Source organism: Grus americana, chromosome 14 (genome assembly GCF_028858705.1).
Source record: "Grus americana isolate bGruAme1 chromosome 14, bGruAme1.mat, whole genome shotgun sequence".
NCBI classification, from domain to species: Eukaryota; Metazoa; Chordata; class Aves; order Gruiformes; family Gruidae; genus Grus; species Grus americana.
Window position 1 is genome coordinate 6,060,084 of NC_072865.1, and position 26,199 is coordinate 6,086,282.

A 26,199-nucleotide genomic window follows, 5' to 3' on the forward strand; every position below is an offset into this window, starting at 1 on the left:
GTCACGAGTCTCCAGCAGAGCCTGTGGCTGCGTCCATCCCACCAGCCCAGAGTACATCTGTGATGGGACTCATGTCAGATTGGGTTTAGCCATTCAAAGGATTTAATTAGCAGTTAAAGAAACAACAATCTGCCTGGTTTAGGCACATTTGGAGAGTTACCTTGTTGTCTTCCTCAGTAATAAACTGTTTTTGGTGAAGGTCGTCTTTCATCTGCACAGTAAATAAAACTGTCAACTAAAGCCGAGTTTCTGTTTTTCATCAGTCAAGCAATACAATAAAACTCAGAGCAGCGTATTTAGACAATGATTTTGAGAGAGAAGGCAAACCTTAAGGAAGTTTTAGTATAATCATTTCCCCTCAGTTGATCAACGTAACAGACACGGTAATTTAGCTGGGGAAATGTGATATAAAGCTTACAAGCCTGATAATCAGATTGTCTTTAGAGACAAAAATCAAGCTGGTTTTCCAGACCTCACCATAACCATTAATTAAATACTTACCATCTCTTCACTTAACATCTAAAGAACATTTAAGCAAAAATCCATCAGTTTCAAGGAAAAAAAATGACCTCCTCTAGCTCGCCTATTTAATTCTAGTTCTATCGTGTAGGAAGTTTTACTGCTGTCAAGCAACATTTCTCATCTTTGTAAGAAGGAATTCAAGTGGAAATATTAAAATATTTTCAACAGGCTGCTTAATTTTATCTAGAGGAAGATAAATTATTATATGCATGCAAGTAGTAAAAGCAGTTGCCAGAAAAAATAGGGTTTATTCCCACCATACCTGCAATACATCAACCACTACATGAAAATATTTCTCCTTCCAAAACAATTAGCCTGATTTGTAGTGACGTCACACAGACTTTCACAGTACTACTCTGCTTCAGATTATTACTTGCCTAAAATATGATGCTTACATTTTTCCAGTACATTAATAAATAGTATCGTTTGAGAGGGGAAAACCAGGCAGAAATACCCTTTTTAGTCTGTGATTCTCGCAAATACCAGATAATCCTACACCAGTCAAAACACAATGATTCAGGCTGCCCAAACAAGTATTTACTTTTCCCAATATTCTGATAGCATTTTACTTAAACACAAAAGCAAACCTGGTACGGTCGGAAATCAGACTACAGCTCTGCCACTTGTTTCACGCCCGTTCTCTCCCAGCACATTCCATTTCTGAAAACACAGCACGTCAGCAGAGCCTTCATAAAAGAAGATGCATACCTTGATCTCTCCAAGGCTTAGGAGGTTGTGGGATTTGTTTGTTTATATTTTTTAAACAGATGGAATAAAAATCTCAATTTCTCTTACTGTAATATAAAAGAGAGATAATAGCGTATGGAAAATGCTAGAAAAACCCTGCTGTCAGGTCCACCTCACTGCACCTGTTAGCATATCTACAATTTACTTCCACACTTGGGAAAATGCTTTTTTTTCTTCTCTTACGCATGAATCCACCCTCAGAACCAGCTGATGGGTCTTCCTCTAGTCCTAGTTGTCATTTCAGGAAGATCAGCTGCCCACCAGCTTCAGGGACCTCTCTCCTGCTGTCCTGCAGCTCTGTGTTGGAGCTCTCTGCCTGGGCAGCTGCACACCGACTTGGGGTACCGAGATCTCCAACAAACCACCATCCAGAAGAACTGCATTTAGGAGACTATGTCCCCGCACAGATTCATTATGAGAACAACTAAAGTTAGAACAAGTTTGCCCCCAAAGTCTCAAGTGACTAAACAAGACCACTTGCCCAGGCAGCACATGGGGCGCGAAGGGCTCTTCACTCCTGTGTGGAGATGGGGGGCATGAAGAGCCCCCCCAGCACTGCACAACCCCGTGCCCTGTGCTGCAGGAGATCCCCTGCGCCCAGCTGGGATCTTCTGCTCCACAGACCCAGCCCCACTTCTGCAAGCGAGAGCCTGGGGAGTTTCCCTGACAGCAGCATCCTGTCGGACCTACCGACTGCAGGAGTAAATCCCAAAGCACTTGCACCATGCAAGGTCCAGCACGACCACTGCCCAGCACAAGCCCCAAGTCCTTGGAACGACAACTGACCCACCCAACTCCAAGTTCATGGAGCTTTCAGTTCCTTCATCTCCTGTTTCACTGGGAAGAGAACAGCTTGTCCTATTTCTTGTGAAAAGAGTGCCAGAGATAGGAATATTTAGAAGGAATTCATATCTATCTATCCAAACCCAAACATTCAAAAATCATGACTCATAATCCCCTCCCAAATCATGAGATTAAATTAACATATCATGGGATTTTGAAAGATGCTGTCTTCAAAATTATGGAATACTATATACTTTGTGTTACTCATTACTTGACAATATTTACCCAGTCAAAAACTACAAAGTTTTTATCAACAGTTAAAAGAGCCAGAAGCTCACCTAGAGGAAAAAAAAGAAAGTCATCACATATTCATAAGATTCCTGGAGGCTGGACCTTTAAAAATAGTCCAAGTGTTACAATTCATCACATGTAAATTTATGGGACTTGGCAACAATGCAGTTGTCTCTAGGGATGGTGGAAGAGGGGGAGTGCTCTTTGTTAACCTCTTTTTTTCCTTTTTTTTTTTTTTTTAAATAGATACAACATGCTGAAAGTGCCCTACAAAGTATTTCCTAAATAAGACCATTGATTAATTTAGAGCACTATGGAAACACGCAGCACAGCGTGTTTATCAACCCCCAGTCACTAAATATTTTGACATTTGTTAACCAAAACTGGATGCATTCTGGAAAAAGACAAACTGGAAAATAAAATTACAATTTTTGAAAACATGTCCTTTCCAAGCCTGTTGCCTAGAGCAAATCAGGAGTGGGAAGCCAGGTTTAATAAAAAGTAAAGGAGAACAGATCAGTTTTGTAGCGGCCATTCAATTTCTTTGTTAAAAGCAAAAAGAATTTCATGGACAAAAATCCTGTACAATTCAGTGGAGTTTTTTTCCAAAATAAAACCTAACCTTTAGTCAATATTAAAAATAAAAAGTGGGTGGATGGAGGGGAAGATTACTACTCTTAGTATTTTTCTTATTTTAAAATTTGAAATATGAAAAATCACAACTATTCCTACCTATCACCGACACAGCCAGGGCTACACCTCAGCCTGGCGTGCACGAGTTCAGCCTCGCTTTTGCTTTTTAATCCCATAGTGTTGGCTGACGGCTATTATCACTTTGTGCCTTTGTAGCAGAGCCTACAAACTTCAGTCTTTATCCGAGTGCACAGCACAGGTGAGGGGACACAGACACAGAAGTCGGTGGCATCGCGCACCGCATGTGGCTTTGCTGCCGGTCGCGGCAGGCAGCCCGCGAGCAGCCCCACCGTCAGCCCCACGAGAAGCCACGCAGCACGGCGCTGCATTTCAGAGAGGTGTTTTCAGATGCTGCTGTCAGAGCCTTCCTCTAGCAGGTACCGCATGCCAATAACTGGAGCTGATCTACAATTTATGCTTATTCTGTGTACCAGACTCCTACTCCTGAGGAATATTTACCATCCAAAAACAAAAATACTGCCATAAGGTGTGAATAAAACCAAGTCTCTTTTGTTTAAGAGGAAACACAGTGACTGGCTGATATTTTCCAACACTGCAGTAATTTTATAAACATCTACTAACAGAGCAACTTCCATCCTAACGATTCTGGGATTGTAGCAGTCAGACTCCTGCATCCCCCAGCTCTGCACCAGAATGAGTATGAAGGCAACCAGAAGAGCCCAACACAGCACTGCATCACTCAAAAATTCATGGGTAATTTTGATGGCCAAAGTGGAAAAAAAGAGCTAGTTGAGTGCTATTGTTTGCTTCCTTTTTTCTCCCCTTTCTAACTTGAACATTGAGAAATTTATATTATTCACCTGGCCCTAATTTCAGTGCCCCATCTCTGTGACTATCTGCTCCTCCACGTCGTTTCTGGACATTATTATATGCAAGAGTGATGGTAGAGTTTTTACAACAGGTACCATACTCTTTGTCTTTTGAAAATGATTAAGGTAGCGTAGGAGAGGGATGGGGATTGCTGGGAAGATTTCTACAAAGGAAAATCTAACACACTGTTTTATACTTAAAAACGTATTTTACTGCAATAAGATAATGCTAGGGTATGAGTGGCAAATAACTCTGCAGTTTGGTACACACACTTGGAACAAAAATGTAGCTGTTTTGTTGTTTCCACTCAAATGACCCAGTTAATCTGTGTTAACATCAGCTGTCAAAACATCCACTTACTAGATTTGCATCCTTTATTTGTTCAGCAAAAAAGGTGCAACATCCAAGCAGTTACCAGAGAAAGAGAAACTACTACATAGACCTGTTGTTTATGTTTAGCTCCTGTTATTCCATCATCATCTATCACATACATAGTGTGTTGAATACCACACTTAGTAACACATAAATAAACCAAGAAAGTTTGTGTTCATATCTGAAGATACCATTATTCCCCCATTGGGACTAAATCCAGCCCAGCAAAGACACCATCAATGAGAAGCCCATGTACCACGTCAGCCTTGGTGTGCCCTTGCTGCAGCCTTCCAACACAGCCTTTGCAAAGCCACCACTGCTACTGGTCCCCAGCGCGCACAGGCACCTCTGCACCGCTGCTCCAGCCACCATCCCCTTCCTCTGCTCTGAACTCAGGGACTCAGTGGGACACACGGCTTTGTGCTGGCTATCTCTGGAGCCAAACTCTTTAAAGCATACACAGTTCCACCATCCTGGAGATGGTTTTGGCTGCTGCAGTGCTTGCTTATCGCAGGCAAAGCATTCAACTCTTCCCTACCTTTTCATCCACAGAGGGAGAAGAACACATTTCCATTTTGAAGGATAAAAAAGCCAGAGATCGCAGATCACATGGGCTTCATGCCTTCAGCTACACTTTATACATCAGCTGGCATTAACAGCTCTGCCTTACCTTTATACAGGGTATCTGCGTTCTCGGTAGGAAGCTGCTTCTTAGCAGCGGCTCTGCGATAGACCACGTGCGTTCTGCCTCCTCCCTCCTCCTCCTCCTGGGCCCCCTTCTCCAGAGGTTCAATGAAGAACTCGTCCTTGTCTGTGCGAATCATGCCAGCCTGCAGCGACAGGGCAGAGATCGAACATTTTGCGTTACTGCACATACAGCAGACGTTGTGAGTAAACAGTTACAATATGCTTAAGCACACTTTAGTGCTCTCTAGAGAGCAATTAGGATGCAGAGAGGAAACCAGGTGAATTCTTTATTAGAGCAAAACGAAGCATCATTTCCCCAACTTGACAAGAAAGGACAAAAGGTACAAACCTGAACCAAAAGGACTTCTCCTCAAACCACATGAGCAAAGTACAGGTCTAAGAATCTGTCTAGGAAATACACCCTCCATTAGAAACCAGCTACAATGACAGTTACTACAACCTTAGCTATCTGTCAGTGCCAGACCACTCCAGTGTTTACTATCTCTGCTAAATAAAGGATCGGTTCAGTGCCAAAAGCTGGTCCTGATGTGCAGTTCAACAGTCAAAAAATGTAGAGTCATCCTTTCTGTTCAGAAGCAAGACGGAAAAGTACTACGTCTTCCATGCAGGCAACTAAGCTTTGTGATTATTTCCTCCTTGACACAAAGGGTTCCACCGACAAAATACTCTTTCAAGAATTAGCCACAACCAGTTTAAAAAAGGTGTCAGTAGTGCATTGCTAAGAGATAAAAACTTATTCAGACTGGACCAGATACCCTGGTATGAAATAAAGAGAAATCTGCACTTCTACAGAGCAACTCAAAGGAACATCTCACCCAAGTGATTCTCACTGTGTTCAGCGAAACCCTCATAAAGACTGAAAACTTCAAAAAGAAAAAGTCTTTTTATCATCTTCATGCAGGTGAAACAAGTTGGGCACCTGGATCACCTGTATTTGTCTCCTCTTGCAGTCCTGCCCTACTGCAGAAGGTCACGGCAGCCGGTAGCTGGCTTGCAGAGATGGTTGGCTTGAATCAATTTTTCTGCATATGTTTGCACATCTGTGTTTGAGAACTTACAAATTCTTAGCTTATAAACAGAAAGTCTTACCATTAATGTGAAAGAAAATGTTTAGAATATTGACAGAAGCCCCAGATCTAACTTTCAGAAGCTCCTTCATCATGCTCTTTCCCACTCTGCCCACTGATGGCCCCGGAGTCACCGGACTTTCAGACTGGGCACAGGAGAACACTGTGATACACTTCATCTTGGCATCTGAGCTTCTGGGAGCCTAATTCCTCTGCTCGGTGAAGCCCTACCTCAAGTTTCCAGGAAAAGCAGTTTGGCTTCTTTGAACCCAGTATTCTCACCTGAAACAAGTATCATCTAAACACTCTTCTCATGTCCCAGCATTAAAGTTCTCATAAAACACATATTTTTCTTCTACAAGCAGCAAACTATATTTCTACTGCTATAAATACAGTATGTTCTTTGGTTCCCTCCTTGGAAAAATGTCAGGTTCATTCGTCATGTCTTAACTTACATTAGGCAAGATTTCCAGTCCCAGATTTCATATATATAATGTATACAAAAACAGATTGAAGGGGAAGGATTAAAGAAGCAAAATTATATCGAAGCAATTTAAACTGATGCCATCCCGCCTGTATAGAGGAAACTGAATTTGAAATCCTGTCCTGTTTCTTCTTATCTAATTTAGATTCTACATCAGACACAAAAAAGGTGAGACAGGCTCAGCAGCTCAAGGAAGCTAAGACAACCAAGAAAATAAGTGCTGAACCCAGAGAGACAGCAACTGATCTTTTACTGCAAAAAGGAATACATGAAAAATTCAGAATTGACGTTATTCTCCGTTTAATGTATATTTTAATTGTATACAGACACACTTCTTCTGGATATTAAATATTATATATCCAGAAATTTTGAAGTCTTTTTATGAGAAAAGCACAACTAAAGAACAAGAAGGAACAAGCATTTGCATGCTCAACTGCACCGAATACGATGCACACACCATACATATGCCCAGGAGAAACACACAGAGAGCTTGACTGCCATGTGAAAAAAATGTGATTTTGCTTTTTGCAAGTAAGCTATATGGTGGCACATATGTTCATAAGTATTTCTAGATTTATTAAACCCACTATTAACTAAGCAGCTACTGCCAGACTTAGTTTAAAATGCAGACTATACTTCAGGATCCTGGGGGAACCGCTGCTGTACGCTGTACACAGTGGGGTTACTGATGGGAGTTTGGAGGAATTTAGATCTTCTAAGAAATTTAACAGATAGGCAACTTCTACAATCAGTAGCTGAACTGATTAGACAGCAGAACAACTTTTATAGGTGAGCTTTAGCTTCCAGGGTATGGTGGCCTTTGGAAAAGAAAACATCTGTTCAGAGTGAAGATTCTTCCCGAGAAGACGAAGGTGACACCCTGGGACAGACTATAAGACTAAACAGAAGAGATATTTGAATGTTGGTTCCCAAGATATAAAACCAGTGGTCAAACGCTGACATTTCCTGTGGATCATTGTGCCTGCTCTGGCTCTTTTGCATACAGGGGGATTCATGTTGCACCAAATACTGCTAAATAGCAGGCCATCTATCAGGTGCTCTTCTTTCCCACTCTGCTTCTCGGATAGACATGACACCACTCTGTACATCCCCATGGCAGTATCCTCCCTAATGCTGTTGGAGTGGAGAAAGGAAGGAATTTAACCTTTAAACATGGCTGAACATTTCTTTTTTTTTTTTTTTTCCCCCCATTTTAATCTTGGACTAAAATAACTTTGTCTCTTACACTGGAATTTTTCTTTTTCTTTAGTCCTGAGAAACACTTTGATTTTTTTTGGTCAGAAGTATTAGGAAAGAATTACTGTGTCTTTGAATAGGAAAAGAATTATATATTTTTATATATTGTATATCCTACACAGTCTTTGAAACAGCCAACATATTCTCATGAAATAAAAATAAGAAAATATGGCTGTTTAAGACTTTAAGAATAAAATTCATTTAGACTGCAAGCCAGAGTTCCTACAGCAATCCACAGTTCAAGCCATCTGCCTAATAATATACCCACAGTTATAAATGATTCATTAAGAAATACGTGGGGCTCCTGAATGTCTCCACCACACATTTCCTTGCTGCTTTGAGCAAGACATTTAACCTCTTTACTTCCATTTCTCCACCTCTGCACCAGCCTTAACAACAGTCTTGCAGGATAATTACAAGGACTGATTTGTTATTTTTTTTGCCAAGTGCTTTGAACATGAAAAGCTCAAGATAAATTGCCTAATGTATTTTTTCTGATAGTAATCAGAACACCCTCAAAAAGCCACCATGAAAGGGAGATTGCTTTCAGTCATCTACTCAACACCAGTGTTGCGTACAACCAAGCAAGCAGTGTCAAGGCACCGCTCTGGCAGCACGGGTTTGCCTGTGCCCTTCACCCATCAGTCCTATTCTTCTCCATGGATGCTGTCACCCTCGCACAAGCTTGGCATGCCAACGCAACTGTCAGACAACCACCAAGTTCATGATGACAACAGAGAGCATTAAAGTTGCTGCAATTTCCTGGAGAATGCCTCTGGATGACAGAGAATTTGCGCCTTCCCTTCAACATAGTTTAGGCTAGAAGAACTTCAGAAAATTCTTGGGCCATCCTCTGGACATTTACTCCAGGGGATGTGAAAGCAGAATTAAGTCTTTCAATTATCAGTTTCCCCAAGTTCTGAACAGAGGAACAGTAGTCGCTTTCAGGAAATAAGAGCTTAAAAGTAATGGCTCACAACAGTGTTTTTTCCATCCTGTACTGCTTATTGCCCATCCTGGGACTGCGGGACTTCCAGGAGTTACAGATTAGCAGTGCCTCCCCTCCACTACCATCCTGCAGCCACACGTGTGCTGTGAAATTCAGAACGAGCATCTGCCATGGAAAGCACCTCCAATTCTGGAAAAAATGCTGAGCTAACTATTACCTCTTCCCCTCCTCTTCTGGGACTTGAAATGTGAAACTGAAGTGAATACAGGAATATTGCTAAATAATGATGGCAGTGACTGTGTCCTGTGACTAATAAAAATATAAATTAATTGAAAAAGTGTTTGCCTTTGGAATGAACCAAACTGTAGTAAAAAGCCTACAATATCCCACTATTTCCCAAAGCAGGACATCCCCAGGCCTTCCTTCCAGGGGTTTTTAGATCCCATCTGCAAATTACTCAAGTCAAGCACTGCTTAGCAGTCATTAATATGCATTAAAGACTAGAGCAGAAGATACTTAATCAAAAGGAAACTGCAGTTCAGAGAATCAAAACCTCTGTTAAGGTTAGCGAGGCATTTATTTAGAAGTGAAAGCCACAGAGGAAAAATTCAGAAGGCAGGCAGAGAGTGACTGTCCTGTTTAATTAAGACAAGAATTGCATTGATAAGCCCCAAATGAGTCCACTGCAATATACTGGGGTTTATGGCTCCACTAATCTCTTTTGGGGGTAACAGGGCTCCTGTGCATCCCTGAAGACCTGCCAGGCTTCCAGGGCCCACAGGATCTACAGATACTGGCACTGGTCTCTTCTTCAGTCTCCTCAACATCCCCAACCCCTCTTGCATTTCTAAAGGCATTCTTTAGAAGTCTAATTTACAGAAAAACTGCCAGGCATATTTAGATCTACAGAAAACTCCAGGTTTTAGAGTGTTAGCTCCTGTGGATAATTAAATGTCTCGCTGGCTCTGCACTTGGTGAGTGACTTAATTGTCTCCTCATTCCCATTCCCATCACAGCTCCCTGTTCTAGGCTGTAATGAAGTAACCCATCTAGCTGTTGCTTCAGGACTCCAAAGCCTCAGCCCAACCTGTAAGTGCAAGTTTAATTAATGTTCATTTTCTTCCTCATTAGTACAGCTTTACAAAGTTTCTCATTGCCATATAAAGGCAGATTTACTTCCCAATCTCCAAGCACATGATACAGATAGGAAGCTAAAATTAAATGTGAACAAACCTGAAATTAATATAAAAAAATCCAAATGGCTGCTTAGTTAATTAAAGCAGTAACCTACAAAAACAGAGTGTTTCAGAAACTCTTAGAAACTATTTCTGTAAATAGAGCTCTATTTTTTTTTTGAGTATTTGATTCTGAAAAGGTAACCAGCCACATGAGATACCTGTGCATGAACAAATCCTAAATACAGTCCTGAATTTCAGGTGATTTTATTGAGACCAAAGGGAGGTTCAAACTGTCTGATATTTAACCTCAGTGCCTGGGTAAGGAGCCTGCACTGCCTGCGATGTCAATGAAGCCTCCAGAGGGGAATTTGCAATATGGGATCCTCCCAACAATCAATTCACAGAGAAGCAGAGAGAGGAGATTTGCATTTCACTGTATAGTTGCCAAAAATACTCTGTAGATGACTTGAAAGAAAAAATTATATTTGTAGGACAGCATATTGGACAAGGTCTTATTCTATTTTTATATCAATGTGCCTGTACTCTAAATACATGACTGCTATGCGCTTGACCAAAACTAGCACTAGTATAGCACATTCAGCAGTGAACTTGAAAGCATATTCCAATAGTTATTTTTATTATGATCCTTCTCTAGGTCTTAGAACCACAGGAACATGCTTTTTCCAAACAGCAACAGATGTGTCCTCCCAACGCTGAAGTCAAGTACGGAAATATTATTAGTTCAATTACATTAGAATGGATCTGATGCTCCAGGAGCTCCGACGACTGGAGCAAGATCACCCGGAAAGTCTGCAGCAGAAGTAAGGATATAACACAGACCTTCCAAACTCATCCCTGCCCATGTGAGATCTCTCAATGTTTTCAGTTCTGCAGTGTATTCATTCCCAATCATACAGTACATTGACTCAGGAACAGACGTGCTCGGTGGTTTATTTCCATTTAGCTTCATTCATCTAGATAACAATGCAAAAAAAAAAAAGCTTCTTATGTCATATTTGCATTTGATCCTTCGAGAACATGCCTCGAACTACTGAAGCATTGCAGAGGAGGCATTGTGCAATGCTGCAAATGCATCTTTCTTTACAGCGAATGGAGGTACTGAAGGAATTGTAGCAAACATTTGGAACACGTTGCCACTTACTGTGCTGTATGGCTGCCCTAAAGCTACCCTGATTTATTCAGTCCCAGGCAGGACGGGGAAGGGGAGAAAAAGAAAGTTTTTAACTGAGCACATACATTTTCATCACTGTTAGTCTAAAGGAGTATTTTTCAGCTTTTTTTCAACTCGGTTGGCAATTTAGTTGCTTTATTTTCACATATCCTCAAAAAATTAAGGGGGGGAAATAATTATGTATACACATAGGAATTACATAGACAGACTGACAGAGAGGCAGAGCCTGCTGGGTAACCCTATGGAAGTTGCACATTACTTAGGGCCCCCATTTATCCTCTGCAGAACGGGGATAAGGTCACATTTTAATGCACTTTGAGATCGACTAATGAAAAGCACCATACAAGAGCTATTCATACTAAGAGTGCTTTCATGACAGGCTGCTTTCGTACAGTCCTTGTAGCTCAAGGGAGGATGGATATCCTTCCATTCATGCATCTATATTCTTCCACTGCTACCAAAAATAAAGATTTGTCCCTGGAGCCCAGCTTAGCCACTATGCAATTACAGGTGCGATTAATAATAGCAGTGGGACAAATCTGCAGCCTTGATATAACCTGAAGTTAAGAGAGCTCCATTAGTTTATAGCAGATGGGAATCTGGACCTAAATCTTGTGTTTGTATAGTATAACTCATTTTAGAATCTCAAAAGGGGTTTTTTGTGGTTTTTAAGAGACACAATAGTGAGACAGACTGTGTCTCATTCTCACTAAACCATCAAGAAAACAGACACAATTAAAGTGATTTCACAAAGCCACGCCAGCAGATTTCAAGACAAGCATCCTGGCCACAGTGCCTGGCTTTTACCAGTGGACACCCTTAAAAACATTGCTTCCAACTGCTCTGCCTTTACAAGAAAATTACCAAATTCTCACCCCCATCAGTGCCTGCCTAGGGCCGGCAGCAGTGCAGGAGACCAGGGCCATTACCTGAGCACCACTTCTCTTCAGGAAATCTCCTGCCTCTGCCCCCCACAACCTGCCCCATCCTAGCAGCCGCTCACCTCTGAACCCTGGCAGGTCACAAGAGGTAAATCTCATTTTCACAAGGTTTAGGTAATACACAAAAACATGACTTTCTGCAAAATGAGTATCTGCGTCAAACACAGATTACAGCCTGTAAAAGTATAACTGGCTTGGGAGCCGGCAAATTCAGAGCAGACTTCCCTGCAGCTGCTAAACTGGGACACAGCATCACACTGTTGCCAGGTTGGCTTCCACCTTTCAGATGCCTCCACCACCACCAGCAGGAACTTCGTTTCCAAAGAGTTCAGCTGCAAGAACTGTTACAATTCTGTAGCTTTCTAAACAGAGACCAGCAGTTATTTTACCTAAAATAATGCATAAGCAAAAACATTTTGGAAAGTGTCTAGGCTTGATGTCCACAGGTATGTGTAATTCCAAAGGGGAAAGAGGTGAGTTATTAAATAGCTGTTAAGAATGAAAATTATAAATGTGGCAGATCTTGCAGACTCAGGGGACTGTAAACTTGATTGCTGTTGTTGCAAGCAGGGAATAGTAATTGCAGTGCCCTGCAACAGAGTTTCTCAATTTTAATCTTTTAGGGAGGAAAAGCATGAATATCAAGTCCATGAATCTGCTAACAGCAAGATCCAAAAGGATTAACTTTCCCAATTTTAACACAAGGAACCATTTGAAATAAAGCATTTCTGAGGTCACTTTGACAAAATGCATAGTTGAGTCCTACCCTCGGCAATAAAAATGAACTGACATTCTGCAAGAAAACAAAACCAGTCCGACTGGAAAGCTCTTCAGCTCAAACTCTCTCAAAATGGGACAGTTGCTACACAAGTTTCTTTTCAAAAATATATTTGCTTAAGGCACAAATCACCACCCACTGAAGTCAACGGGTGTCACATTCATAAATCTCAAGGCCAGGATTCATAAATGGATTCATAAATATTAAAGCAGTTTAGTCTGACCTTCTATATAAGACAGGCCAAAGACTTTCGCCAAAGCATCGCTGCAGCCTCCCAAAACCAGTCTTCATCCTGAATGCAGCAGGGTTGGCTCAGATCCATAAATGGGTAGGAAACAAAGTCTAGGTCTTTGCTATAGTAAACAAGATAAAAGGATGCAGACCATAAACTGGAGAAAAAGGTTTACGGTATTAAAAAAAGTTTAATATATTAAATTCATCTGAGTTGAAACTTAGCACTTGAAGTAATTTAAAATTACATTGTAGAAATCCTGAATCTTCCCTTTGGAAGATGTCACTGCAGCAACATTTCATATTCCGAAGGAGTGCGTGAGCTGCAGAGTGCAAGCTGCAGGGCAGCAGGAGCCAGATCTGGCCTGGACCATTCCCATCTCCTCCTCCTCCTCCACCATGCTCTACCACCCCTTCTCAGACAGCAGCCCCAGTGCCCACACAACCCCACACTAAGCAGGTTCAGGAAGCTTACCCCAAAATCATCATCCTAGAAAGACATGCACCTTGGTGGAACAGGTCTCCCTGGTCCACAGCTTCTGACGTTACCTACTCCAGTGAAAGCAAGACCCCCAGCAGGTAGAAATTCCCACCTGGGAAAGAGCATCTCACACCCCCTTCACACTGTTCCATGCAACAACTCAAAACCCAAATCTGGCCACAGGTCCAGGTGTAACCAATGCAGCTACTCATAGCTTGCAAATCAGATAGGGCCCTTCTCTGCTAAATGCAAGTTTTACTTAAACCAGATGCCTGCAAGGGTGAAGGGAAAGAAAAGCACCAAAAGTTTCCTACAGCTGAGACTTGTTTTCCTTTCCACATCCTACAGACAGGCTTATTTTAACCTTCTTTCTCTTATCCCATATTGGAGGAATGAACCTGGAAAGGGGTTATCCAAATGAGAGCATGAAAAACTAATGAGAGATGAGCTTTCAATTTGATACAGCACTCAGTTGTAGGCTCCCAGTACAAGATGTCAACAAAGTGCAAGATTCAGTACAGAAACTAAAATAATTAATCCCTGGAGGAATAGGCTTATTAAGAAGGATTAAATCAAAGAATTAATGTGCACTATTTGTCTATATGACAAAGGGGAAGGGAGGCATATGATAACTCTCCAAGATTTGAAAGTATAGAGAGAATAAGAATTGCTGATGAGAAAAGCTTGGACATACCAGAAAACAAACAAAAAAAGAAACTCCAATAGAAATTTTAGCCTGCAATGTTATAGGCAGTCTTATGCAGCTTAAAAAAAAAATACCTCAAAGATCTTTAAATTAACATTTCTTATTCTTTACATTGCACTAGTACCTACAGTTCAAGGAACAAGGTTTAGGCATTGTACAATACAAATTTTAGCAGACTTCTGCAGTGGAGGGAATAAAGAACATCAGCTGAGCCCAAACGAGGCTCAGGGAATTTGGCAGTAGCTGGTGACCTATGTCCTTGGAAAAGTAAAATCAAACACATGCTGGGCCTCTTTTGTGAGCCCCTTGCTTGAGCGAAGGGAGCCCAGCCTGTCCCAAGGCTCTGCCCTGTCCCGACAGAGGGGAATTTCAGGGCAGGGGGAGCTTGGTTGTAGCTGGAAACAAGCTGGAGGCTCTCCATCCCTAACTTCACAGGCCAGCCGCAAAAACAGAAGCCAGACAGACCACCCAGAGACACCTGAAGCAACACCCTCACTGCTATAAGTGAAATAAAGTGCACTCTCAAATAAATGAATACCGTTCCTTAAGGGCAATGTATATGCATCCATATGGCAATCTGACTGCTAGAGCACGTCTAGAGGTCTCTTAGGAAGCACTGGGGAGCAGCTGGTGCTCATGGACATCGTGGGCACGAGGACAGAGGTTCTGGATTTCAAGTTGCAAGTTGAAACCAGGAGTTTCATCATGGAATTGTTTTAATGTTCCCAGTCTGATGAAAGGGCAAGTCAGAAACACAGTGCATGGCTGAGGAAATGAGCTGTGGATTCAATGGATATGGAAACAGGAGTTTGGATTCACCAGGCATTGGGAAAAACTCTGGAATGGATAAAGTATGTACAGGAGAGATCAGTTTTTCCCACATCATCACTATATTGTGTGCTGGAAAGTCTCTAAAGAGTACTTTAAATAAAAGGAGAGGAGAGTACAGAAGGGCAAGTTTGATGTATACTGATAGAGCACATCAGACACTCAGTGAAAAGAAGACAGTCTGGGGACACCGTAACAGTGGGATAGGAATCACACAGGAACGCATCAGCCTGCCAGTAGAGAAGAGAGTCTAGAATTAACTCAGATTAATCATTTAACCATGTCAAAGAAGAATCCAGAATCCCTCTAGATTAAATTTCTAGTTGTATGTAGGAAAAGAACAGTATAGAGTGATACTGCTTGACCAGGACAGCAACAGCAACTGAGATACGCTGAGGGAGAACAGAAGGACTACAGGGCAGGAAGGACATAGTAATGGAAGGTGTCTACAACCTCTATGGAGACCAGGCAAATACCCTCCTGGGCAGTAGTAGTGCTAGGGATGGATTTTTAGGTATCATTAATGATTGCTTCATGAAGCTCTTGAGACCAAGCCCTGCAAAGGGGATGCAGCGCTCGACTGCGTGAGTAGTGCAGTTGTACTGCTGCTGTTGAAGAATACTCAGTAGCACTGACCACATCTAGTTTGTGTTTGATAACCTGGCAAGAGCAACAAAATCCGCAATATTTCTGCTGCAATGTTCACTTCCAGAAAGGATAATTGTGTAAGAATAAAGAAACTTGTTAAAGAAGAATTAAATGGGCACCTAAAAGAGAACCTCATTGCAGGTAGCATTGAATTGAAGGCCCAGAGCAAGTGGACATACCATCCACCAAACAAATTCAGAAAGAGCAAATGAAAATCAGCATTGCTAAACAGCAAGGCAAGGGAGGGTTATTGGAAGCATACAGGCATCCTACAGAAAAAAAAAAAAAAAGCCCAAATTAGGAAGGTAGGAAGATTGAAAGCGTCATAAACTGGCAGATTAAAGGTAAAATCGCAATAAGGCAAGCCAAAAGAGAGTCTGAGGAATAACTTGCAAGAAGCATAAAATCTAATCATAAAACCTTTCTGAAATACATCAGGAGCTGAAAAATCATCAGGGTATCTGTAAGGCCAACAGATTATCCAAGTTTAAAGGAGCACTCAGAGACAGTACCATAACAGCAAAATTAAATGAGGTTCTTCAAAACATGGTCACCTTGGAGAACCTGGAGGAGGCCCCTATGTAGGAGCTCTGCCAATCTAAGGTTGAACTGAAAAGATCTGCCTCAAACTGAAAAATCAGAAGAGGAGGTTATAGAATAAAATCTACAATAAAGAGGTCACAGGACTTCATCCTGACAAAACTAAGAAATGAAACAGTCTAGCTACTGTGCGTGTCATGGTTTGCTCAAAACGGCTTCAGAACCAGAGGACTGAGTGCAAATGAAAATACAAAGCCAGGTTCTAAGAAGAGTTCCTAAAGAGAACTTGGGTACAAAGACCAATAAGCCTCACAGATGATGGGGGTACGGCTTCATATAACACACATTTCAGTTTTCGAACCCCTTGCCATAGGAAGTGTCTACTAAGAAAACGGAAGGCTACTAATGCTAAGACACCAAAGACAATCACTCACTACTGGCCAGATCTGAAGGCAAGGTAAGGACTTACATGGACCTCTGGTCCAACACAGTATGGCTCATGTGATTTTGTCTTTCCCTCATCTCGAGCACCTCCAGTTTTTTGGTTTTTGCTGTTTGTGCTTTTCCTGATATTTTTCTTCTCCAGTCCCTCCAAGGCTGCAGCTAATAATAAATCAAGTTAATATTGTCTGAATTGAAGAACAAGAATGTTCCCTCTGCTTGTTCCTTGGACTATGGCTCCAATAACCATAAACTTTTCACCAAACTCCAAGCAGCACAAAAGAACTTAAAATACTCACATGCACAAAACTCTAAAGGATACAACCACAGCTAGATAAGAACTATAAAAGCATGAAAAATTAGCAAGTGTTGAAATAGAAGGCAGACTGTTAATAACATCTTATTTTGGAAAACAAAAGTACCTACACTCTTAGGCAAAAGTTAAAAGAAAAGTTCCTGTTTTCTCAAAAAAAAAAAAAAAAAGAAATGAAGCTCTGACCTTTTTGCAGCAACTAGCAACTAGATAGTCAGAAGTTGGACACAACATACACTGGATCAAATGGAGCCTATAAAGGATACAGTCTCTGAAAATAAGAGAGTATGGAAAATAAATGCAAAGAAAGAAGCATAAATCAGCCTGTAAATCTTTCAGAACTACTAGAAATCAAACTGCATACCATACGTCAGTGGGCTGGTATATTCGCATCAGTAGAGCTGGGTTAGGGCCACCACACATTCTGGTAAGTTTACAAGTGGCATGTTTTTATTTGGACAATACTACTACCACAAAAGATATTAAGGAAATATTTCAAGAGGTGGTTTCCATACTTTACATGTCTTCTATAAAACGATGTGGCTTTCTTATTTAAAGTTGCCTGTAAATCTCATGAGACTGCGTTATAATTAAACAGACATTATTAATTTAGACTACTAAGCAGAGAGAAAAAAAACAACATTTGCAGCTCTTGAGCCAACAACAATGCTTACAAACTTCTCAAAGTCAATTGTCCAAATATAGTCAGAAGAATGACAAGCCAGGAATCTGGATCAGAGGATATATTATTGCAAGAAAGCCAGTTATGTCCCCTTATAAATGCAAAAAAAATGTTAGTTTTCAAAATAAATTATCAGATAATCTGTATCAGCTCCACCACTCAAAGCAATGTTGGTTATTGCAATCATCTCTCTAAGTCCTGCCTAGAGGAGTAACAAATATCCAGCACAGGGCAAAACCTAGCTGCTCTGTTTCCTGAGGGCATCCAGAACGCTGATGAGGATACCCATCGGTGACATGGGGGCATCTAGGGCCTGACAGTGAAACATCCCTCATCCACAAAATAGGGGTTCCAATCAACTCACGTGCATCCCAGACCACCCAGATGAAAACACTGTTGGTAAGACACGGCCATATGAGCAGTGAGCCACAGAGCTTCACAATGAACTCCTAACATTTCTGAAAAATTACAAAGGAGGTCAACAAAATCCTTACTTTTCCACTTTAAATTTGCTGCTAACTACACAATTCAGGTTACAGACAGCACTATGAGGAACCCAAGAGACAATTCAGGAAGATCAGGGAATGAACACACAGGAAGCCATCAAATGGAAACTAACAGGGACGAAAAACTAAAATGCTTTGGCAGGAGCATTTAACCAACCTACACATTTTAAAAAATCCTAAATTAGCTACTTCCAACTCAGGTGAGGGATGGATTATTATTGCAACGAGTTCAATGAACATTTTCTCTCACTCTACAGTCAAAGTCAACTAGCACCAAAAAAAAAAAAAAAACCCAAACAAAAAACACCAACCAAAAAAGGGGAAAAAAAGGATGTTTAAATATGAGATAAAAAAAAGACAAGACAGATGGCATTATTATTCTGTTACACAAGTCAGTGGCATAGCTGCATTGAAAACACTGGATTCAGGATGCCTGCAAATACAACCAAACTGAAACGTTTCCAAAGAAGTTGAATGGGAATGACCAGGACCTCAAAACCACTCTCATTTCAGCAGGGAGACTGAAGACATTCAATATTTGTTTTAGTATGAATGAGAAAGACAGAGGAAAACAATTAATGGTGCAATATGGAATACCTGAAAGTCATCTCTTCATTTCACAATAAAGAGTAAGAGTATCAATTAAATTAAAACATGATTTCCCCTGCCTCCCTCTGCCTACAACAAATCACAGAGTAACTCCACGGTTTTCATTCTCCAGCTGACATCTTATAGCAAATTAAAGACCTTTAATACAAACAGTGAGGAGCCTCAGAAGCTCCAGGGTGCCCCAGAAAGAACAGAAGCAGGTCTGGACTTCTTGGTCTTGGACTCCTGCCAGACCAAAAGACTTTATCAACTGAAAATGTCCAGAGGATCCTAAAGAGAAAAATCTCTTTTAGTTTATTTTTTTAACTAGTGATATTACTTCATATTTACAGGTTGAGTTTGTACTGGTAGCTTTTTGTTTTTACAAGTCTATGTTCCAGCTGACCCTGGTTTCACAGTACTTACACCTACTGTGACAGTTTTACAACCTGTTGTAGCTGCCCCACGCAACACAGCCAAAGCTGAGCTGTTCTTTTGGTAACACCGTCGGGTTTCGCAGCTCTCCTTCAACAGGTTTCAAATTCTATTTAGGTACCTCATCTCTATGGTAACTGCCAGCCCTACGGAGCCTCACAGCACCGTGCCGGAGGAAAGCAATCCCCCATCCCTCGCTAGGGAAACGGGATGTGGGAAAACTGGATGACTTGCCCAAGGACATGCAGGAACTCTGTGGCAGAGACGGGAAAACAGATGTCACGAAGGCTAAGTCCAGAGCATGAACAAGAAGAAACCCTTTCCTCTCCTACCAGCAAAACCTCACGCTCCAAGCGGCTCTCAGCATCAGAGTCACTTCCAACCATATCGCGGTTCTCAGTTTACAAAGCAGGAGCCTTAAGGGATACGTCATTACATGCTCCATCCCTTTGCTACTCTGCTGCAGAGTCGGTCGACGAACAACCCTCTCTTCCAGCTGCTCGCCGCCAGCACGGCCACCAGCCCGCGCCGGTCGCTGCAGTGCAACGAGGAGCTTAACGCAATTAGACTTTCATGGGATTGATCTGAGCTCTGGGGAAGCAGGAATTTCACAAAGCTATAAAGGTTGTTTTAAAAAGTTTTCCAGATTTTATCATTTTTCACACAGTCTGCAATTCGCCTTCCTGGCTTTTGAAAAACGACACACAGCTGTGCTTTGGATCACAGCTGTGCCTTTTGGCAGCAGGCGGAGGAGGCCCGATGCTAGGCTGGGGTAGTCAGCATCACCCCGCGCCGCTCGGCCTTTCTCATCAGCGAGGAGGGACCGGTCCCCCTCACCAGCATGGCAGGGTGCGGCATTGCGGGCTCCTGCTGTATCACGGCATTTCTGAACTATTAAATACCAATTTGGATCTGCTCTCCTGGGTAGAATCAATGTGAAAAAATGAACACAGGCATGAAAGGCAGTGGGACACAGGAGAAAAATCTAATGAGGGTTGGATTTCCCCCCATTTTAAGGCAGTTTTCTTTCTTGTATTTTCTACTTCAAGTTTTTGTTTTGTTATTTTTGGCCTGTTCTGGTGTCATCCAGGCTCCTACCAATTCTCAGCATCTTATTTTCACATCCATCTTTTCCCCAGATTCTGAACATATTTTCTGCCTTTTCCAAAGAGCTCACTAGGTTTCATGTAGTTGCAGAACAGATGGCACAACACTTAGATTTGCTTTAGTAAACGGACAAATGTGATCGCTTTTCATCTCCCCTCGCATCTGTGCTCGGTGGAGAAGTCTGCCTCTGCGAGCCAGGTGGCCGAGGACAGCGAAGCAGCGATGCTGCGGCCATCAGCTAGCAGCGGGGCAGGACCAGGCGCTCGCTTCATCTCCCGGAGCCGAACCAGCACTTGGGCAGCATGGGTGAGCACAGACGCAGCATCTCCCAGTCGGCAGCACGAGAACCAAACGCAAACAGCCCCCTTCCCCCAGGGCTACAGGAATAACAAACCTTGGGAAAACATTAAAGCACAAGGGGAGGTAGGGAGAATGAGGAGCACAAAAGAACAAGATACACTGGCTCTCCCAGAAGAGCCTGAGGACAAGTACTGTCATTTTTAGCCGTATTTCAACCTCTTCAGCAGCCTTCCATCAGTCAGAATTACAGTATGTGGAAGGAACCTGTTCTGTCTTGGAAAGTCAGAGGCCACTTAGTCTCATGACAGCAGACTGTGATCGGACCCAGCTTCTTGCAGTGAGAATTAACCCCTGGCCTGCCGAGCACTCTCCTGTGGTGGCAGACACACGTAGCAAGGCATCTCTGAAAGTTTTGACTGGTGATGGATGAAACAATCAATGTCTTCTTTGAAAATCCAGGTATGGCTATGTCACATCATGCTTACATTATATAGAGGACCCCACTCATTCTTCAAGTGGGGTCTCATGAACCCACGAAGCACAAGCATATAGAGCCCACAGTGGCATCTCCAGGGGTGTCCCTCAGTTAGGTGCCCAGAAGAAATCTGGATGAAAATGCCTCATGAGAGAGCAGATGATGATGAGTTCGTATTTCCAACTGATCGCATCAGCAACCAGATGTGTGTTTGAAAGAGGTCTGGGCTATGAGAACATTTCAGGTCACCCATGCTTTGTCTTCCTAAAAATTCTTAAAATTAAATGGCAATCCTTCTAACCCTCAGATGTGACACTTGCCTTCCTCTTACTCTGGATTATCAGCCTTTCTTCTCCACAAAATCACCAGCCCATTCCAGAGGCACCAAAGGGAAGTACTTCAGCCCACTTCGATTCATTAAGGAATTTTCAGATCCCCATTTTTGGTTTCCATTTGGGCTAATACCCATTTAGAAATATGTTAAATTACCATGAGAAGGAGATGCCATTTTTCAACCCGTGGGGATAGCCTCAGAGGGAAGAGGGGAAGTATAAGGAAAGTTAATTAGTCCTGAGATCCTGCTTTGGAAAAAACAGCATGTGAAGAGAGGGATTATTTAAACACCTGTGTGCTCCCAGAGCTCGGCTTCTGGTTTTACACTGGGCTTGTGATCCTTGACACACTACGCTTGGGATGTCTTCGCTTTATCAGCCAGCATTAATACAGACAAAATTTTAAACGTACTAATGCATCCTTAGATATAAATGCATCAGTATGTTCACGGGCACCAAATGATTTTATCATGAACCAACTTGTTCATCCACTCACTAACTTCTACATTCACAAGCGTGTTGTATTTGTAAAACTAGTCACTACAGGTAGCGACACTTAACCACAGCTCCAACAGAAACAATCTTGGTAGCTACTTCCTACCTTGGGCAAAGAGGAGGAAGAAAATATAGCAGAGTAGTGAAGGTCAATATTTTTCTATCAAATTTTTTAAGGGTTTTCTTACAGAGTTTCCACTGATTTTTTATAGCTTATTGGAGGAAAAGTAATTTTAGTTGAATCTCACAGGAATTGAAAACTTCTTTCTTTTTTTTTATTTGACTCTCTCAAAGTCCCTTTATGCATCTCTCAAGAGTGAACAAAATTTTGCTTTTTTCCACATCTTGCAGAGATTTTTAAAAATTAGCATAATGCTTTAAAATTAATTGCATTTTTTAAATAAGAATACCTTCAGCTTTCCTGCAGGCAGCTACTGAAGTGAATCACATGATTATGCAAACCACAACCAATATTTTGGTGCCAAAAATACAGCTCAGCAGAGAGATGTATAAATACTGGCCAAACCTTGGAAAATAAGGGTTACAGAAGTAGATAACAGAACTCTCCTTTCAGCAGCTATTCAAATTTCCTTCCTTTTTAACTTCCTTGGAAAGGAATCAATGAAGAAACAAACACTTCTTCAGCTTCTGCACCATCCTTTTTTATTGCTTCTGTCTCATGGGGGAAACTAAATCACACCTTAAAAATTCTCCTAACGTTTCCTTTCAGAAAGCAAAGTCACTCCCTACGGCCAGAGCTCTCAGTGCTCAGCTCCTGTGCCCAAACAGTCATGGGGCTACAAATGCAAAACCTCAAGAACGACAAGATTCAGGTAGCAGCGGTTGGACTTTGGGGCTCTGTTCTTCTCCGAGACTTGCATGTGATTCTGTGTAAGGCCCTGACAGCAAGTGAATGTCACAAACACCCATCTTGACATGGACAGGGATGGGCTGATGATGACCAGGGAGTGTTGACCAAGAATGGAGCCTGCGGAGGCAGGATAACGTCTTGTGAGACCACTCCTCTCTTCCTGAAACACGTAAACAAAGACCATCTGTGCCCTGTGCACCATGTGCCTGTGACAGATCACCCCTCACTTGGTCAGCCCTGAAGGGGGGGGGGGGGGCAGTGAGACCCCCAGGACCCACAACCCACCGAGTCATTTCTAGAACATTTCTGAACATTCCCGAGCACACACTGTGCCTGCTCAGTGATGACAGACCCCCACCTATGGGGCGGGCACTTCGGGTTATAAAAAAGGAAAACATAAGTTTTCGGTGCGCGCCCACCACCTGAAGACTACAACTATAAGCAGAGAACATCGCTGGATCCAAGGGTGGTGATACCTTTCTCTCTCTCTGTCTCTCTCTTCTTTCTCTCTTTCTTTTTCTCTCTATCACTCTCTTTTTGTCTCTAACTTGATTTTCAGCACATTAGGGTAATATCATCACACGTTTTGCTAAACCCTTACCTTTCATAATTCTGCTAAATTTTGAGCATTGTTAGGACTTTTGCCAAGCCTCTATCTTTTGTAGTTCCACTGAGTTTTAAGTAAATTTATGATTGGTTTGAACCTCTAAAGTAATTGTCGTTACTTCTGATTACCATGCAGAGAATTAAAAAGTTAACCTCACCCTAACCCACCGAGTGGGACGGGACACTCTGCAGCAATCAAGACACTTGGCACAAGTGAAAGATGTGCCCAAACGGAGGGTTTTCCTATTTTACCAGTGATACATATGGGGCAAAATTGCCAAAAGATCCATTTACTTTCAAATTCCTTTTTGCACTCTGCCAAGGTAAACTTGGGCATTTGTACATTTCTGTTCAGTACTTGTACAAATTTTATAGAGGGCTAAAATTAACATGCAGGGACTCTTAATTACACCTCATTAAAAAAGAGCTGAAATGTAATTAAGTGTTGTACACATAAAAAAGTAAGTAAACTTGCTTTTCAAACTTGGACCTAATCTTTCCTCGGTGAAGCACACCTGCAAAGAACTGCCAGATATCTGGCATGTGCAGGTACTTCTAAAACAACAGCCAGGGTCTGATATTAGGAGGCCTCTGTGAAATTAATGGGAAAAAAATAAATCATTAAAGTAGAATATTGGTACCACAGACCAACTTTGCAGTGCAAATACATATACAGATCAGCACAGACCATGTGATCACACTAACTAATGTGACTACCGTGTTTTTTCAAAGCATTTGATTCATATGGAAAACATGTGGCTAGAGAAGCCTAGAGACTCCCCCACTTGCCACCTTCTCCTCCAGTAACTCCTGTCCCACTCACTAGTCATGCTAAGCCTGCAACTCTTCTTAGCAAGGAAAGGATTAACCATACTCTTAATTCTTGCTGGAAATGCCTAAACCAGAAGAGTCGACATCGTTAATATCAAGACATGTGGCTGTAACAAAGACCTTGGACACTGCACTTAAAAAAACATGTCCCTTCATGCAGTACACACCTATGGGTGTCCAATCTCATTCTACTACTATACAGAAGATGAGTGAGTAAATCGGCTGAATTTTTTCCATTTGTTCTCCACCAATCTGTTTTGCATCTTTTTAGTTGAGCGATATAGATAAGTTCTAAGTCCTCTTGAGTGAGCTAATGCTCATTAATAATACACATAGGTTTACTGGAATTTGTTCTTCCTTTTTCCTTTGACCCAAGTGTAAAGAACTGTGCACTGAAAAAAATATAGGGATATAAATCTTTTTGTCTTTTCGTGCATTTCAGACACCGCAATGTGCCTCCTCTACAGACCCCATTTAAGGATGTATAATGTCAAATCAAAACAGGTTATGTTCATCTCGTCTATTATTAACCAAGAATCTTCTGTACAGATTTGAGTATATGTTTACTCTGTGAAAACCTACATGTTGCAATCTACAGTTAAGAGCAATACTAGACACCTACATAAACAGAGAAAAAGCAGTGAGAATTCTGCAAAGCAAATGAGCAAATGCTAAATAGATCCTATTATATTGCTCCGACTCTATTGCAGTGGAAAAGGGAGAATAAATATTAAACATGCAGCATTCTCATTTATTTTTGCTGAAGGAGCTCAGGAGTAAAGAGTTAGGCATCGCATAAATATGCAATTTGCCTACGCAAATTACTTACGATCAAACTACAACCCTGCACACAAGGACTAGATACAAAAACCAAACCAGGAGTGGGGTAAACATCAGGTAACCAGAAAGAATGACGATTGCCAATACGCAGCAGCTGGAGAACTTGCGCTTGCATAAGTCAAGTCTAGCTATGCAGGTGCACATGGCAGAGACCGCACCGCTCAGCTATGCGCTGCTACGCAGCCCAGGACACCGCAGCTCAGGCACCTGCCGCTCGCCTGCTGCAGTTTGCATATAGAATCGTAGAATTGTAGAATCATTTAGGTTGGAAAAGACCTTTAAAATCATCAAGTCCAATGGTAACATGCACAGTCCAGGGCACAGAGCCCCGGAGGCTCACTCCATATGTGAGGCACATGTCAGGCTGAGGGCATAACCATGCAAGAAATGATGAAAAAGCAACACGGGTTACAACAGATTGCCAGTTATCAATTCAAATGCGACAAACGATCCCTGTGGGCAATGCTATTTCAAGAAGTGTCTACCTGGCAGGGCAGCAGCTGGGTCCAGGCTGCCAGTCTGTGCTTTCCTGAAGTTCCGCTTTCAGTGCTTATCCAACAACACAAAATACAGTTGGGGTAAATTACACACATTTCTTCAAGTTCTTAGGGGATTTAAAATTGCATTTATAAGTACAACTTGATCATTGAGACAGACTAGAAAGAGAGGCAACAAAATAGGGTGTTTCATAAGTCCCAGCTTGCTGGAGTCCCCAACCTCAGCGCAGAGTAATAAAGAGCGTGCAGCCAGAGCGATTACAGCCGGCCAACCTGGCATAAGCAATACGCAGCACCTTGTCAAATAAGCAGCAGTATACATGTCTAATGCCTTTAATTTTGTATATTGCAATCTGGTGCATTAATAAAGCCCATTATAATGGGCAAAAGAAAGATTGGAGCAATTTCTACAGATCAGCGTGCTTGGAATTATTACATTAGCTTCCAGTTTTGAAAAAGTGCAAAGATGTATGGTTGTCATTAGCTGACAAGTTTTGTGAAAATTACAGAAAAGATATTTGAGTGGTAACTAATTCTTGCTACTGTGTGACTGAGTCAACATTGTTTAAAACAAAACAAACAAATAAACAAACAAAATAAACAAAAAAAACCCCAAACAGCCCACAAACCAGCAATCTACTTATACAAAATTT

General features: G+C 41.8%; 1 protein-coding gene across 8 annotated transcripts in view; it reads right to left on the reverse strand.

Annotated features, from left to right (window-relative positions):
- The window catches only part of ADAMTS2 (ADAM metallopeptidase with thrombospondin type 1 motif 2), a 264,978-nt gene that overhangs the window by 113,209 nt on the left and 125,570 nt on the right, over positions 1 to 26,199 (reverse strand). For all 8 annotated transcript variants that reach the window (XM_054841268.1, XM_054841266.1, XM_054841267.1 and 5 more), the window contains one exon: positions 4,910 to 5,069. In XM_054841268.1, coding sequence (XP_054697243.1) covers positions 4,910 to 5,063 — 154 coding nt within the window. In that variant the 5' untranslated portion in view covers positions 5,064 to 5,069. The remainder of the gene's footprint in view (positions 1 to 4,909; positions 5,070 to 26,199) is intronic.